Source organism: Spinacia oleracea, chromosome 2, assembly GCF_020520425.1.
Source record: "Spinacia oleracea cultivar Varoflay chromosome 2, BTI_SOV_V1, whole genome shotgun sequence".
NCBI classification, from domain to species: domain Eukaryota; kingdom Viridiplantae; phylum Streptophyta; class Magnoliopsida; order Caryophyllales; family Amaranthaceae; genus Spinacia; species Spinacia oleracea.
Genome location: NC_079488.1, coordinates 113,060,200 through 113,077,377, shown reverse-complemented (window position 1 = coordinate 113,077,377; position 17,178 = coordinate 113,060,200). Strand labels below are relative to the sequence as shown.

General features: G+C 34.3%; 2 protein-coding genes across 7 annotated transcripts; one reads left to right on the top strand and one right to left on the bottom strand.

Annotated features, from left to right (window-relative positions):
- Positions 1-401: 401 nt before the first annotated feature.
- On the bottom strand, positions 402-4,974 carry LOC110795972 (photosystem II 22 kDa protein, chloroplastic-like). 2 transcript variants are annotated; one of them, NM_001426444.1, is made up of 4 exons: positions 4,478-4,974; positions 4,144-4,257; positions 1,765-2,008; positions 402-772 (listed from the first exon to the last, which is right to left on the bottom strand). In NM_001426444.1, exons 1-4 carry the CDS (start codon positions 4,694-4,696, stop codon positions 525-527), a joined length of 825 nt encoding a protein of 274 aa, NP_001413373.1. In that variant the 5' UTR covers positions 4,697-4,974; the 3' UTR covers positions 402-524. The 2 variants fall into 2 exon arrangements, with proteins under 2 accessions (NP_001413373.1, XP_056693882.1); XM_056837904.1 differs by lacking the exons at positions 402-772; positions 1,765-2,008 and adding an exon at positions 2,730-3,280 and having other exon boundaries at positions 4,478-4,879.
- A 3,763-nt stretch (positions 4,975-8,737) lies between these two features.
- On the top strand, positions 8,738-16,720 carry LOC110796150 (filament-like plant protein). Of its 5 annotated transcripts, none has more exons than XM_056837903.1 (6): positions 8,738-8,888; positions 9,689-9,876; positions 10,771-11,197; positions 11,822-12,332; positions 12,963-14,604; positions 16,166-16,720. In XM_056837903.1, exons 2-6 carry the CDS (start codon positions 9,763-9,765, stop codon positions 16,577-16,579), a joined length of 3,108 nt encoding a protein of 1,035 aa, XP_056693881.1. In that variant the 5' UTR covers positions 8,738-8,888; positions 9,689-9,762; the 3' UTR covers positions 16,580-16,720. The 5 variants fall into 5 exon arrangements, with proteins under 5 accessions (XP_056693881.1, XP_021856977.1, XP_021856908.1 ...); XM_022001285.2 differs by having other exon boundaries at positions 10,768-11,197; XM_022001216.2 differs by lacking the exon at positions 8,738-8,888 and adding an exon at positions 8,948-9,223 and having other exon boundaries at positions 10,768-11,197.
- The last annotated feature ends 458 nt before the right edge of the window (positions 16,721-17,178 follow it).

Here is a 17,178-nt window from a genome sequence, read left to right as displayed (position 1 = left end):
AAAAATGCATATTTTAGGCTACCCAAATCCTCACTTTTCTGGGCGGGTCGGGTTGGGCTATATTTGACCAGGTTTAGTAGAAAGGCTTATACAAAAACTAGATCTGATCAAAAGGCGGGTCGGGCCGCAACCATAAAAATCTGTCCATTATGTCGGGTCGGGCCAAGCTTGTGTGCCCGATATCCGCTATTTCGGGCAAAAATAGCGGGCTTTCCGGACTGTGCCAAATTTATAGCTAAAATTGTTATTTTACGTTCCCCAAAGCCCGCAATTTATTTTAAAAGCTTGGGCCGGGCCCAAAATCGGCCGAAGTATTCTGTCCAAAACCCGATATTATATTTTTCGGGTCGGGCCCATGTTGATCAGCTCTAGCAAAAACCACTTTGATCAATGTAGTGTTTGTTTTAGGAGATCAAACCATTCATAAATTTCACGGTTATGAATACATACATACCTACTTAAAAGTATTGCAATTACACAATATGTTGAGAACAATAAAAAAGCTATATAAGCTAATCTAAACCCTAATCTTCTTCTTCATCATCAGTGATAAATTTACCCGTTCCTGGGTTAATTGCGGCAATGAAGAAGAACACAACGTTTAACAAAACCAACGGTTCGATCTCATTGATTGGAACACCGGTCTCTATGTTGAGTTGTGCTAGTGCTCCCTTTCCTGTTATGATTTCTCCTATTAAAGAGAATGCAAACCCTAGTTGTGCCAATCTTCCCACAAATAGCTCATTGGATTTTGTAAATCCAAAAAGAGGACCTACCATAACACAAGTTTCATAATTAATATGAGGGGAAAAAATACAATACAATATTATATTATATTGTTTAGAGAAGCAAGTTTAGGCTTCGTTTTATTGGACTTATATTGACTGAATTTATATTATTTGAACTTAACTGGACTTATTTTATCTGAAAAAAAACTTATTTTGTCTGAAATAAACCTATTTGTGTGTAAAAATGTTTGAAAAAACTTAATTTTGTTAATCTTAACTTATCTGAACTTATTGACAAGTCAAAATAAGTCGAACAGAATAGAGCCTTAGTGTGCAACTATCTGGTCAATTGACTAAATTGGTAAAAAAAAAAGTACATAGTAATCCTTAACGACAATTTGGTAAAAACACTTGCTGAAGTGAGAATTTGGTATAAAAATTTGTGCTTCGGCGACATCTAGGCCAATTTTTTCTATAATTTTCCGATTTGATCAACACGTGCACTTTACAAGATTTTATTTTGATTGGCTAAATAATGTGTAGTGAAAAAAAGTAGTTAATTAAATTAAAACACGAAAAATCTATATAAAAGGCATGTAAATGCATGTATTGAATGTTGATCAAACTGAAAAATTACGAAGTATAAAATATGGCCTAAATGTCACTAGGAATCCATTTTATTTACCAAATTGTCGTCAAAGCTCATTTTATTTACCTAAGTGTCGTTGAAGCTTAAATTTTCTTTACCAACTTGTTGCTGAAGATTAATTTCTTTTACCAAATTGTCGCCGCCACAAGTGTTTTTTTACCAAATTGTCGTTGATGGTTAACTTTTTTTTTTACCAATTCGGTCAATCGGCCGCGACTATCTCAAATGTTCAAACTAATTTATAATGGACGTTAAAATTTACTTTAAGTAATATTTTATAGTACGTATAGGTATTTTTTTACGTAGTAAGATATAAATAATTTTCAGGAACTGATTTTTACGAAAAGCGTAAAGAACTTTCGGGAACAGAGATAGTAGTAGTTTTACCTTTGGTCTTAAGACCTAAAGCTGATCTAACATCTTTTCCAGGTGGAATAACAGCCTTCTCAAGTCCAGTGGTAGGCTCATCCACAAACCTTCCTCTATCTCCTAGAGCTCCAATTGCCCCAAGCAAGGTAAACAAGATGAAGAATAGTAAAAGAGGTTCTGCTTCATAGATTGGAATTCCAGTTTCTAAGTTAAGTTGAGACAAAATTCCCTTTCCTGTAATACCTTCTCCTAGCAATGATGCCTGTAAATTTTGTTACAAAACACACACAAAACACAAATTGATCATCATTTGGTATCGCATATCTGACATCTATATACTGATATATTAAAAGGCGTTTATAAGAACGTATATGTGTCACGTAGACATCTCCTTATTACGCCACGTTACTACTGATAAGCATCGTGGGAAAGACACACACGAATTGATCATTTGGTATTGTATATCTAACATATGTACTAATATATTAAAAGACGTTTATAAGAACATATATGTGTCACGTAGACTCCTTATTACGTCATGTCATCACTAATAAGCATCATGACATGTCATTGCTGACAACCAAAAACCATGTAGCAAGGATCCAACATCGGACCTCGTGAATTAAAATTTACACTACCATCTTAGCTAGCTACACTATATCGCATATCCAACATTATAGGCTCTGTTCTGTTCACCTTATTTCCACTTATTTCAGGATAAATAAGTTCAGTTAAGTTCAGGGAAATAAGAGTTAACTAAGTACAATTTATAACTAAAATAAGTTTTTTTTAATAACCCGGTTCACACTTAAGGATAATCCGGATTCGGGGAAAATTCTAGTTGGATAAGTTTCAATCCCCTCCCAATTATTGTTGCGGGGAATCGAACACGCAACCCTCTCTACCAAATTCAGCATCAATCACCACTTAACTAACATAAAATTGATAAGATTAGGATTTAGTAATGTGGTAAAAAACTCCAATGCAAAATTCAATATGATAGCAAGAAAAAAAGGAAGTTTTTAATGTCACATCTAAACAAGATTGATTAAGTAAAAAGAAGTCACATAAAAAAGTACATGAATTAAATAAATTAGTCATTATAAAAATCAATATTGGGCCAGCCCTTATCAGCCTGCAACTTAACAAACTGGGCCAAAAGCCTTATTTCTTCATCTTGTAAACGAGGCCCAAAGGTGCATTGCCCTCTTGGCATACATTTCTCACCAAATCCAGGCATTCTCCCTTTCCCATTGTATGTAATGCTATACAATTCCTCCTCACTTTCAACACCATTCTTTTCAAGATCTTTGGTAAACAAGGTTGCTCCTGGTTGGATTAGGTTGCCACCCGTGTCGTGGCAGCCGATGCACGCTCTTCGGAACAATGCCGCCCCTCGAGCGGTGTCGATGGCGAGCGAGGAGGCGGGGGTGTAGGAGATGGGGAATAAGGCTACTAGTAAAGCCATGAGGGGTGGTATCAAGTGCTTCAAAAGCTTGGATGCTTCTTCTTTGCTTTGTTCTTTTGCAATATCCTTATTTTGAAAAATTTTGTGTAAGATTTTTTCTATTTTTTTTATTGGCGTGAATGAGCAGAAGGGCAATATAAATTTCAAATAGAGGAGGGGGAATTCGAACCTGTTATCTATCGTACACAGACTCTCATTCCATCAATCTTAATAACTAGGCCAAAACCTCATTGGTAACGTGTAAGAAATATGATATGGGAAATTATTTTGTTTCACATTATCTAAGGAATTTCTTTGGCTTAGATTTAATTTCTTGAATAGGGCCGAGACTCAATATTTTATTGATTTTTTTATAACTCAAACCGTTCTCTTAAACTTTGATAAATTTGTTGGTCCCAATCCATTGATCGTATTTTGGGAGGTAACAACTTATCTTTTTTAGTTGTGTATGTGTACTATTTCTAATTTCTATAGACCTTACAAGTTACAAGATAAGTTCATTAGATCTATCCTACTAAAAAACAACAACAAATGTATGAACCTTTACAACCACACATCTAAGACTTATCTCCTATAAGAAAAACCCAAGACATTTTTCATGTACATAGACACTAAGACACCCTTAAGTCCTTAACGACCTTTCTTTATAATCTTATCAATCCGAAATTTAATCACGTTGATAATGTAATACTTGTATAGACAAATTAGTAAAGAGACAACTAAATTTGTATGGACCAATAAGTAATTAATATTTGTTCAAGAAATATTTTGATCGATCCTGATGAAAATCCAAGTACACACTTCACACATTTCCACTTTTCCCAAACAAAATGATGTACACATATCATCAATATTAATAAATTAATGGAATCATAAAATTAGCTAAAATGTACTTAAATAAATACTAATTAAGTGATTAATAAACTTACAGCAAATCCAATCATAGCAACACGACCCACAAAGAGTTCATTCTCCTTGGTAAACCCAATTCCTCCGGATGTTCCAAACAACCCATCTTCAACTTTAAGCTTTGGCTTTTCAACCTACAAAATAACAACAAATTAAATACATTAAATTAATACAAATTCTTATAAAAAGATCGTCTGACAGTTTACTAACTCTCATATTATAAGTCATGTCGCTCATCTTCTACCCAACTGGCATACTATTAGATCATATGACAGTTTAATAACTCATTTCCTACCCAGCTGACATACTATTAGGTAATATAAGCGCATGGTACGATAATAAATTAGTAATTACCTTCTTGGGAGCTTTGGCTTTGGACTTAAAGAGAGCAAGAGTCTTAAAAACAGTTGAAGAAGAAGAAGATGATGAAGGAAGAGGAGAAAAGAAGAGATTAGAAGTAGAAGATTTAGGCTTAATCTTTTGGATTTGGAGTTTAAGCAATGCATTTCTCTTTAAGTCAATTGTATTAGTGGTTGAAACACCGGGCATCATTAGCAACATTGCTTGAGCCATTTTTTAAAAAATATATTTTTTTTCTCAAAATTTTTGAATAATTTTACTAGTAAGTTTGAGAAATAATGAAATAATATAAGTTTGTTGTTGAAATATCTCACATATTTAATGTAGAAGTGTGGTTTTTATTAAGTGGAGCTAAGGAAAAGGATGTGGATAGGATTTTTGAGGGTTTTGATAGGTGTATGGAGTGACCACGTTTGCTTGAGTATTTCAATATGTTCATCTTAGTGGTTCTTTCTTTTGTGAACCATGTTTCACTTGCTAAATTATGTACTTTGGGCATTTTTTGTTTTAAAATAAATAAATGAAGTGTTTTTATTATTAGCATATTCCAAGTTCATGGGGATCTCAAGCTCTCATTGGGTTATTTTTTATTTTTTTTACTTAGCTCAATAAATGTCTTATTGAATACTTTAACAACTAGGTAGTCTCTTATCACACTATATAATACTTAACTTAGTAATGGATCTTGAACGGCTTAGTAAAGGGATGAGTAAAGAGATCAATAGAAGAATTGAGCAACATAGTATGAGAACAATACAATTATACTCCAATTAAAAGGGGTCGAAACTAAAAAGGGTAGTACCAGATACTCTATTTGGGGGATCGGCGCCTAGGCCATTACTGAGATTTGCATCTGACTTACTTAAATGTCAAATGAAAGTTAGTAGTATGACTGCTAGGTAGGAGGTGAATGACATGACATGTAATTAACAACTTAATAACGATTAAGCGGACATCAATACAATTATAATCAAATTGAAAGGTGATGGAACTAAAAATACAATACCAAATTTCCCGTTTGGGGGATCGGTCCCTTAGCCATCACTAAGATTTGCTTCTGACTTACTTAACTGTCAAATCAGAGTCAATAGTATGTCAGCTAGGTAGGAGGTGAATGACATGACATGTGGTCTAACAGTTTTATAACGGTTAACTAGGCATGTATTTTACAAGAATTCGTGCTTCTTTAATCATCATATAGTGTAATTAAGTTAGAATAGCTTAATGTAGATGTTATTCCAGTAAACATGTATAATAGGTTATTTTCTTGAGTTAGAAGAATTGGGCATGAATACATACAAAGTGCAACTAAGGTCTAAGACATGGAGTACATAAGGAATAAAAGATTAGGTCCCATTCAAAAATAATTGAAGTCCAAAGGGCACATATTTGAATTGAAAATGAAAATCTTGGTTCCGATGTGAACCACACAAAGAGAAGAAGAAAAAGATAGATGTATCTTAAATCTTAAAGAAGAACACGTAGCTCATTAGGTTAAATGTGACAAAACAATGTAAAATGACAAAATTGTCACTTGTATTTGGTTAAGGCACTTGGCCTATGTCTATGAAACTAAGACAAACACAAAGATAGAGAGGAAGCCACTTCCACTAGGGTGACTCTATGTTACACCTTGTGGTTGTTGTTGACTTGTGGTTGAAACTTGACTTACTAGAAATCTTAACTCTTCTTCAACTTGATTTTGTAACATCTTATTCATAGTGAAACCAATTAGGTCTTGTGAGAGTGATTAAGACCGAGGGCTCATGTTCGAGGAGTCCTCAAAGCGAAACCAATGAGGTTATGTTCGAACCCCCTTTTTCCGTTTGTAATTTATACTGCCCTTGTGACTTATTCGCACCAACATGAAATTGAATCTTATTCAAAAGAAAAGAAAAGATTTAGACCTGATCACGTACATACAACCCGCCACGAATAATGTCTGGGTTTGGGTATAAATTTGTGCCTATTTTTGCAATTTTTATTAGTATGTAGTTTAAGATATTTGATGGTCAAAGTTAGTATATAAATAATGTAGAAAGTCAAAATGTTGCATCTATTGTGAAACGAAGGAAGTTTTCATAAAATTTTAAATAGGTTTAATTAATTTACTCTCTAAAATTTACGCTCTTGTAATCAAGTTTGATCAAATAAAATAAATTACAATCATGTTCATTAACTACAATCAGATCAATTAGAGTAAATTTGGTCAAATAAGTTCAGATATAAAGTCCATCCATTTAGAAGAACACACCATTTTTCAATATTCATAATCCCTTAAAAGTTTTGAGACCAATAGTGGCCAAGAGGCCCACAGCCGCAAATTTCGAGGCCCAAGTATAGTCTATGGAATAGAACTGTATAAGTAGGGCCAAAGGCCCAAGTAGTACTATTTGGAGGCCCAATCTCAATAAAATAATCATTTGCAGTTTTACCAATGAAAAGCTAGTAAAGGGAATTTCACATACATGCTCACTTCTAATGCTTCCAAAAAACTAGGGCAACAACTTTTGTGTAAAACCGCCTTACCGGAAATACCACTTTGATTGTTTAACTAATTGGTTCTATTTGTTAACTAATTAGTTATAGTGTTTAACTACTTATTTTCAATCCTTAACTAATTGGTTTAAGTGCTTAACTAATTAGTTCAAGTGCTTAACTAATTGATTCCATTGCTTAACTTATACGACATCAAGGTGGTCTTTTGTGTAAGACCGTCTTATATAAAAGTTTGTAAAACTAGGGAGTAATATAGAAATAGCCCTTTTTTTAAAATTTAATTGTGACGCAATGACAATATAAATTACTTGTATAAGATAGAAGGAAGATTGAAATTTGAGACCTATTATATGCATACCTTCAGTTTTAACCACTAGTTCAAGACTTCTTTGATATATAAGTAACATTAATTAGTTGCTACTTATTTCCTTTTAAAATAATGGTTATACTTTATTTTAAGGTTAGAATTTAAAATCTTTGGACAATTATTGTCAAACTTTTGTTTAATGTTTTATAAATGCGTAAATTAAAATATCAACGGTCAATAGTGGTATTAGACGTCGTGAAAAACAAGTGTAACCATTACAAAGTATTTCAAAATCGTTGGATAAATTACAAGTTGCAAATTAGAGAGGTAATAACTGGGCCGTTTTAGATAAAGTTCAGGTCAGGTCAGGTCAAGTTCGAGTTCAATAGGCTTATTATGATGATAAATAGTCATTGTTTGGACACATTATTTTCGACATTATATCATGCATAATTCAAATTAAGTGATTTCAAGTAGAATTTGGGTTTCATGTTATGTAATCTGGGTTAGATAATCGGGTATGAGAGTAAACTGTAAATACTGCACATTTACTACTTAAAAAGAAAACACCTATGCATTCAATCATTCATTTATGAGATTGTCCTCATTTATCGTTATGGTTTTCTTTTTTAATGTTTCTCTTATCTCGTCATCCGAAAAAATAAGTTAGATTGACTTTTTTAAAAGCTTGACCTCGTTTCTTTGTTTAAAAGGGAGTAAAAGAATAAAAATGGTGAGATTTGTTTATGGGCGGGAATAAATAGAAGCTTCGTTTGAATAAATTCCACAAATAAAAGAAAATAAAAAATGAATTTGAAATTGAAAAATCTGCAAAGTTATTATTACTGCCCTTGTTTTCTGCCTCACTCTCTTTCAAACTCCACTTACTTCAACGTCACCTTTCATAGTCACATGCTAATGCCTATTCATATTTCCCCACCTTCATTTTCTTTACCAATTTCAAATGCCCTACAAATCAATAATTATTGAAATAAAAAGGCTAAAAACATATGTTACCTTTCATTTTAATTTGTTCCGTTTTACTTTTCACGGTCAAATTTTATAAACCAAAATTCTTGTTAGATCCGTTTTAAAATATTAATAACTATGTACTATTGTACAAATATTTTTCTGAAATATAACGAAAAATATAAATATCCTTATTACGATTGGAACGAGTAATAAAAGAGGGTAGGTAAGACTCTGTTCTTTTCACCTTATATTTATTAATTATTGGATCAGACTAGAAAAATATGCTCAGATTAAACCAAATAAGAAAAAAACAAAATACTCACAGAAACATTTAGACCATACAAGAAAAAACAAAAGCACTCGCAAAATCAGATAAAACCAGATCGACCAAACCAAAATAGAAAAATCAGACCAGACCAGTCGAAAAAATATAAATAAGGGTAACGGTGTAGCTAAGTAAAGTTTATTGTTTTACTATGCATAGCTGAATATCTACATTATTTTCTGCATAATTTCTTAATCAAAGCACAAAAAGGATTAAAAACTAACTTTAGTCTTCTTTAATCTTGCTTTATAACTGCTTCAACTCTGAGGTTGGTCCATTTACTGGTCTCCTCCTAGTCAAAGGTATTTGTTAGTTTGGGTCATTATTCTCGTCTTGTTTCTTTCTAACTGTTTTTAGTTTGTTAATCATAACAAAAGTTGTTCTTAAAATAAGATTAAGCTCAGTTCTTATGTTCTTTTTAAAAAGTTCTTTCTGGGGTTTTATTCTTTATCCAAATCAAGGGTTTTGTTCCTATTTGTAACTACAAACTGGGTTCCTTTTTTTTGATTTTCTTAAATTAAAGACACTGTTCTATTGCTATTATTACAACAAAGTTTCTTGATTTTTAGGGGGTTTGGCAACATTTTTTATGGGGTTTTGGTTGATGGGTCTTCTACATGATTCCCCAAATCAGTAGGTAATTATTGTGTTTTTATTTTTTTTACCTTATTTTGTTAATTTTACTTTCTAGAATAAAATAAAGTTCCATTCTTGAGATGAATTTGATGGGGTTTTAGCAACATTTTTCTGGGGTTGTGCTTGATGGGTCTTCTATATGATTCCTCAAATCAGTAGGTAGTTATTGTGGTTTCTTTTTTAACCTTATTTTGGTAATTTTACTGTCTAGAATAAAAAAAAGTTTCATTCTTGAGATGAATTTGATGGTTTTTAGCAACATTTTTCTGGGGTTTGCTTGATGGGTCTTCTATATGATTCAACTCAATAAATTAAAGTGTTTTTTTTTTACCTCATTTTGGTAATTTTACTGTCTAGAATCATAAAAAGTTTCATTCTTGAGATAAATTTGATGAAAAAATTACAACATTTTCAAAATGTGACATTTTATGGGAAATTTTCTGATTTCTTTTCAATTTTTTTGCAGGTGAAAGGAAAGAAATCAAGTGCAAATGAAGTTGATGTTGAGTTATCTTCAAATTAAATTTCAGAGAAATTGAAATGGTGAAGAGAAAATGGTTGTGGGGGAAAAAATCATCTGAGAAGACTATTAGTGGTGAGACTGAAAGCTCAGGTTCAATGTCTTCACATTCTGACAAACTTTCTGAAGACCAGGTCTGTCTTTTTTGCATTATTCTTATGTTTTCATGTAATTTTGGAGTGTTTTATTCTTGCATTTTTATGTATATTGTATTGAAAACCAGATAACTTTTTTTTCTCAATATGGAGTTAATGTTCTGTTTGGAGTGAATTCCATCAAATTGTTTCAGCATTTTTTCGATAAAAATGAGTTGATTGTACTTTGATGGATCAATCTTTAGATCTATGTTCTGCAGTAATGAAATTTTCATTGCAAATTCATTTCAGACTTGCAATTGCAAATATACTGTTGTTACTCCAATAATTGATCTTGATATTCATGTCTTATTTGACTGATTGGTTCAACCGTGCAATATCAACCTCTGAACATGCCATTTTACTTCTCTGGTTGAGGAAAACTTACAGAATCATTAAATGTAGGATGTTGCTAGTAAATGAGGAGCTATGCAGCATTAAGTTACTGACATTTGGTTGATAAAGCCATTAATTTGATGTTATCCAAGACGAAAGCTCAGTTACATCATCCTCATTCTCTTTATCAACTCTTAGAAATTCAGCCTAATTGACTCTGAAATTTGCTATATATGGGAGGAATGTATTGGTAACTCCCCGTGTCAAACTTGAGACGGATTACTAAAATTTCGTCTCTAAGTTAACATTGAGATGGAATTGTATATGGAGTTTCAAAAATTCCGTCTCAGATTTGTAAATTGTAATGGATTTGCAAGAATTCTGTCTAAAATTTTTGAGACGCCCTATTTCCGTCTCAAATCCGTCTCTGTGTATCATTTTGAGACGGATTTGGACTACTTAGAGACGAAATTCCTCGTCTCTATAAAATGATTGTTTTGTAGTGTGTTCCTAATGATGTGGCAGCTAATACGTACGAGTTTTGTGCGACTGAAGCAGGAACCCTTGAAAGAATCTCCAAGTAACCACCAGTCACAAGAAGTTAACTCTAAAGCCGCAGAAACTGAAATCAACAGAGAAGAGACCGACGAGAAGGAGCAAAGCTTGACTCAAAATCTTTCAAATGCTTCAGAAAATAATAGGTCAAAAGATAAGTTATCAGAGAAAGATGCATCTAACATATTTTTGAATGGGGATACTGAACAACTATCAAAAGGTAGCCTTTCAAATGGAAATTCGTCTAGTGTAATTTCCGTGGAGGACACTCAAGGAGTGAATTTTGCGGTTCAAGTCAGCAACGGTTGTGTAAAAGATAACGACAGTCTCAAGCTTCTGACTGAAAAACTCTCTGCTGCTCTTGTGAATGTCAGTCACAAAGATGAACTAGTTAAACAGCATTCTAAAGTTGCTGAAGAAGCTGTTGCAGGTAATTAGGAATCTTGTTTTAAAGGCATACAAGTTCGGCCTTGTTCTCTTCACCTATTCTGATCTAATTTTTCTAGTTTCTGGTATGGTCTGATCTGAATGTTTTATGTGAGTGTTTTTTGCTTTTTCTGGTTTGATCTCATCTGGTCTGATTTTTCTGGCAACAAAGCCTTCTTCTTTTGGTTGTTCCCTTTTGGACCTTATAATACTTGTTATTTTCCAAACTCGTTTAGATTGCCCTTTTTAAGTATTTTGTCAGAACATGTGGTATTCACCAAGACAATCGGACCATTTAGCCTTGAGATTTGATAAATGTTTCCTTGAAAACCTTGAGTTCTTTCCTCAATGCATGTGATAATTGGATGCATCAACTCCATAGAGCTTCCTGCAGTATTCTTAACTAAATAGTAACGCACCAAAAAGCATGCGAAAACATACCATAAAAAGGAACTGGTGCAACTAATATTCAACTTCCATAAAAGGAAAATGGTGCAAGTAAAAGAAAAACGGAGGAAGTAAATGAAAAGATCATCCTTTATGAAGAAGGGATAAAAGTAAAACCATATCCCACCTTTTATATTTCTGCATAAATGCATATTATAACTAGTATACTGATTCTTCTTAGGATGGGAAAAGGCTGAAAACGAAGCAGCTACCCTGAAGCAACAACTTGAAGCCGCGGTTCAGAAAAAATCATCCATGGAAGCCCGAGTAACCCAACTTGACGAAGCTCTGAAAGAATGTGTTAGACAGCTTAGACTTGCGAGGGACGAACAAGAAAGGAAAATAAATCAAGCTGTTGCTGAAAAAACTAACGAACTGGAACTTTCCAAAACCAGGCTCGAGAACCAGCTAGTTGAGCTTCAGAACCTACTAGAAACTTCTAGAATGAACTCTCCTGATCTTGACCTTCGACGTAGGGTTGACTTTTTGGAGGATGAAAATATCGTAATTAGACAGGAGCTTCAGTCACTATCGGAGGAGCTGGAGGTGATGACGATTGAGAGGGATCTGAGCACTGAAGCTGCGGAAACAGCTAGTAAGCAGCATTTAGAGAGCATAAAGAAGTTGGCTAGGCTTGAGGCCGAGTGTCGAAAGCTAAAATCACTTTCTCGAGTTTCTTCGTTAAGCAATTGGTAAGATTGAACCTGTTTACAGCACAACTATTTCATATTTTTGGTGTTTTTGTAACCTTAAGAATTAAGGTTCCGTTCTATTCAACTTATTTTTTCTGACATATATTATTTGAACTTAACCGAAATTATCTGAACTTATTTTTTATGAAAAAAACTTATTTTGTTTGAAATAAAATTATTTGAATGTGAAAATGTCTGAAAAAAACTTATTTTATCTGAACTTATACTATCTGAACTTATCTTATTTTGTATGAAACAAGTCAAAATAAGTCGAACACAAAATAGCCTAAGCAGAATAAGCAAGATGATATTTGTATTAGCTGAAAACTGGAAGTTATGCTAATACAATGGACTCACATTCGAGAGGTGAGCTACTCTTCCAAGAATTCACTCTCAACAATAATACACACCTTTCTCCTTGATTCTTCCCCCCTTCTATCCTACTGCTTACATAACCAACTTCCTACATTCACGGAAATACATTCATTCCCCTAAATTCATAAGCCTACAACTCACTCACTTATTCCAAAATAACTGATTAACTAACTGTCAATGTGAATGTCTGATTTACCCTTTCCTCTTTCCTGCTGTAAGTGCGTATAATCACGGACTTGGATTGATTCCTTGCAGCAATGAACGCAAGTCAACCACAACCACTGCTGCTGCTTCCTGTGCTGAATCTCTAACCGACAGTCAGTCTGACGGTGCTGAACAACTAAGTATTTCAGAATGTGATAGCCGAAAGATGAATGGTTCATGGGCTTCTGCCTTGATTTCCGAGCTGGATCAATTCAAGAGTGAGAAAAACATGAATTCATCTTCTTTGGACATCAATTTGATGGATGATTTCCTTGAAATGGAGCGGCTCGCTGCCCTGCCTGATAGCGGGCCTCAAGTTCATTCTGACAAGATTCCTGAAAAGGCAGATAGAAGTTTAAGAATTGAGTTTGAAGAAATTATATGCAAATTGGAAGCAGAAAAGGCTGAATTGGGTATGAAGTTGGCCCGAACCCAAAGTTGTTTCGAGGAATCACAAGTGCAGTTAATAGAAACCCAGATGAAGTTCGAACAACTCGAGAGAGAGTTAAACGGGGCAAATGAAGGGGAAAACTTTTACAAGGCATTGTTCATTCAATTTGAGAGAGAAGCTAACTTGATGTCTTCTCAGTTAAAGTCCGTGCGTGAAGAGCTAGAAAGAGAACAAGCATTATCAGAGCAAAATTCCGCGAGCTGCAAAGATTTGGAGAATGAGCTGAAAAAGAAGGAAGAGGAACTAGAAATACAACAACAAGATGCAATGTGTAGTGATGAACTTAGACTGAAGGATATGGCTTTAGAGAAAATGCAAAATAACTTGGAGAAGTCAAAGGCTCAGCTGAATCAGGCTGAAAAGAAGCTAGAAGAGGCGAATGAAGAGAAGAAATCCCTGAAATCTGAACTTGATAGTGTGAGATTGGAGCTTCAAACAAAGTCATCTCAGATTGAGTCATTGAATGAGCATCTGCAGAAGGAAATTTTGAATGAACATGTGCAAAAGGAGCTAAGTGAGGCAAATGAAGAGAAGAAATCCCTGAAATCTGAACTTGATAGTGTGAGATTGGAGCTCCAAACAAAGTCTACTCAGATTGAATCATTGAATGAGCATTTGCAGAAGGAAATATTGAATGAACAAGTGCAGAAGGTAATATTGAATGAACAAGTGCAGAAGGAGCTTGAAAAGAAGCTAAGTGAGGCAAATGAAGAGAAGAAGTCCCTGAAATCTGAACTTGAAAGTGTGAGAATGGAGCTTCAAACAAAGTCCACTCAGATTGAGTCATTAAATGAGCATTTGCAGAAGGAAATTTTGAATGAACAGGTGAAGAAGGAGCTTGAAAAGGAGCTAAAAGAGGCAAATGAAGAGAAAAAATCCCTGAAATCTGAAGTTAACAGCTTGACAGTTGAGCTCAAAAGAATTTCATCTCAGATTGAATCATTGAATGAAGATGTGCAGAAGAAGGAGCTTGAGAAGGAGTTAAAAGAGGCGAATGAAGAGAAGAAATGCCTGAATTCTGAACTTGATTGTGTGAGAGAAGAGCTCCAAATGAAGTCCTCTCAGATTGAATTATTGAACGAGAAGATCGAATTATTGAATGAGAAGATTCAGAAGGAACAAGCTTTGGTAGCAGAACTTTCCAGCATATCTGAGTCAATGGAATATGAGCTAAGGAGAAAGACACAAGAACTTGATATACAGCAAAAGGCGCACTCTAATAACGAGATGAAGATAAAACAGGTACATTAATATTGCATAAATTATCTTCCCATAATGTCTCTACTTTGTCATCACACTTGAGTCCCTTGACAGTCGATCAATTTTTGGGTTTGAAATGTTTTTTTACCAACTTTTAGCAGGCTTTCGAGATATACACTTGAAATTTGGTAAAATTTTTCTTAAGTCTACTGAATTTTATGCTTGTTTTAGCCGGTTGGGTTGGTTTTAGGTCAGTGAATCTCATTTCTAGGGTTTAAGGTACACTTATTATCAATATTCTTTTCATGCACTTCCAACTTCCAAGATTTCAAGTCAGATTTTCTCGGTTCTACTGAATTTTATGCTTGTTTTAGCTGGTTACGTTGGTTTTAGGTCAGTCAATCTCATTTCTTGGATTTAAAGTGCACTTATTATCAACTTTTTTTTCATGCACTTCCAAGTTTTCAAGTCAGATTTTCTTCGGTCTGGTTAGGGTGGAGTGAGTCAGTTTTTTATCAGATCATCAGTCCCTCGTCACCATGTATTGCTCTAGGGTTTAGGGTGAGCAGTTAGGCAACAATGTTGGATTGTATTTAGAGAGGATCAAGGTCTTTGTGATGCGTAAACTACTCTCATATTCTGTAGCAATATGTTAGATTGGTCAAAAATCAAAATATAGGGCCTGTTTGGCAATTGACAACTCATAGTTGGCTGTTTCCTTTGGCTTGTTTGACAGGGTGTTTGTGTTGGCTTTTTATGTTGGCTGTTTGACCTTAGATTTTGAAAAAAAATGTGTTTGGTAAAGTTGGTTGTTTGATACTACTCCCTCCGTCCCATAATATAGTGCCCGTTTGACATTTTTCATGGGAATTAAGAAACTTGAAAAATAACATGATGAACTATTAATGTTATTGTAGTTTAGTAGAAAAGTACATAATTTATTTTATTTTTTAAACAAAAAGACAAAAAATAATAAATTATGGGACCACATTTTCATGATAGAAACATTAGTGATAGAACAAACTATTTTCTAGGTACAAACATTAAATATTAAACAGACACACCATTTTGGGACACCCAAAATGGAAAACAGGCACTATATTTTGGGACGGAGGGAGTAGTTGTTTCATACAAAATGTAACTACCAAATGCAAAGCCAACAACCAATATAAAAAAGCCACTCTTACTAGCTTTTAAGTTTTGGCGGAAAAGCCAAGGAAAAAGCCATTTACCCAAACATGTATTATTGGCTGTTTGACCACTTAAAAAAGCCAAAAGCCAATTAAAAAGCCAGTTACCAACCAGGCCTATAATCTTGTTAAACAATGAAACTCCTCTTTACAAGTTTATAGAAATTGGATAGTTGGTTACCCACATGGTCTTATGTAGGACAGTCAAATCAGGTCATCGGTCGGTTACAGGTCGGGTATAACCGATTTGGGTATGATCGGATAATGTAGTTGTGCAGGGTCATAGTGCTTATGCGGATTGATGGTGTAATTTTTTTTTTTTCCGGTCACTTCGGTTTTTGTCAGAAATCGGTTAGATTTGGTCTGTTTTTGACCGCCCTAGTCTTAAGTCTTAACACAAGGGTAAAATGCAGGAAGATCTTGCCATAGCAGCTGGAAAACTCGCCGATTGTCAGGAAACAATTGCATCTCTAGGAAGCCAACTAAAATCTCTATCAACACTTGAAGATTTCCTCATTGACACTGCAAGTATACCAAGGTTTTCACCTCCTGCTCCATTGCTGGATAGACGTAACAGCGGTGGTGAACCATGGAAGCTTCATTCAAACGACACGTATTTGACAGAGAAGGAACGTGACCCGTTGACTAATGTCCGGGATGATTTGAGCCCGTTTGCAGCAAGTCACGGTACAGGCCGGGATATTAGAGGGTCACCGGCATCTTCATCATCATCAACATCAGCTTCGCCGGCTTTCTTCTTGAGTTACCCTGGTTCTGACAAGAATGGGAATGGTTTTGCAAACTTTTACTCTGTTAGCAGAAGTTGATTAGTTAAGTTTTGATTAGCATAAATCTAAAATGATAGATTTTTCTGGCTTTCTTAGGTAGTATTAGTGTTTGCAAATATTATGGGATAGGAGTTGAATGATTTGTATGGTTATAGAAATGAAGGTAGGGTTTTTTCATGATTTGATTGTTTCTCTGATACCATCTAGATCATCTATGGCAATGGTGGAATAATCATTGTTGTTAGGATTGCAGAAGTGCAGTAGCTTCACTTTGCGTATCGAAGCTACGATGATGTCATGATTATGGGCCCCGTACACAAAGGACTTGTTAAGAATCGAACTCATTACCTTGAGTAGTACATGACAACACCTTACCGCTGCTTTAATTTTGTTTTTGTTAATGTTTAGGAAAGTAATTATATTATACCTGAAATTTGGGGCCATATAGAAGTCGCTCGCGCCGCGCACCTCCAAGAACCTCCCCTTGTCAACTGGCTCTCATAAATTGATTTTTGAACAGTCTACCCCTAGTTATGAGAGACATTTACTCAATAAATAAAAGAATAATTGGATAAGTGATTGTACAAATACGTAAAAAATATTTAGTTAAATAAAAAAAAATATTGTGGTAAAGTCAA

Bases quoted from the DNA above. Each gene is read 5' to 3' on its own strand.
- LOC110796150 (XM_022001285.2), top strand. From the start codon at position 9,763: ATGGTGAAGAGAAAATGGTTGTGGGGGAAAAAATCATCTGAGAAGACT. The intron at 12,333-12,962 runs GTAAGATTGAAC...GATTCCTTGCAG, and splicing joins GTTTCTTCGTTAAGCAATTG to CAATGAACGCAAGTCAACCA. The intron at 14,605-16,165 runs GTACATTAATAT...GGTAAAATGCAG, and splicing joins ACGAGATGAAGATAAAACAG to GAAGATCTTGCCATAGCAGC.
- LOC110795972 (NM_001426444.1), bottom strand. From the start codon at position 4,696: ATGGCTCAAGCAATGTTGCTAATGATGCCCGGTGTTTCAACCACTAAT. The intron at 2,009-4,143 runs GTAAGTTTATTA...CAAAATTTACAG, and splicing joins TTGCTATGATTGGATTTGCT to GCATCATTGCTAGGAGAAGG. The intron at 773-1,764 runs GTAAAACTACTA...GTGTTATGGTAG, and splicing joins TTTAGGTCTTAAGACCAAAG to GTCCTCTTTTTGGATTTACA.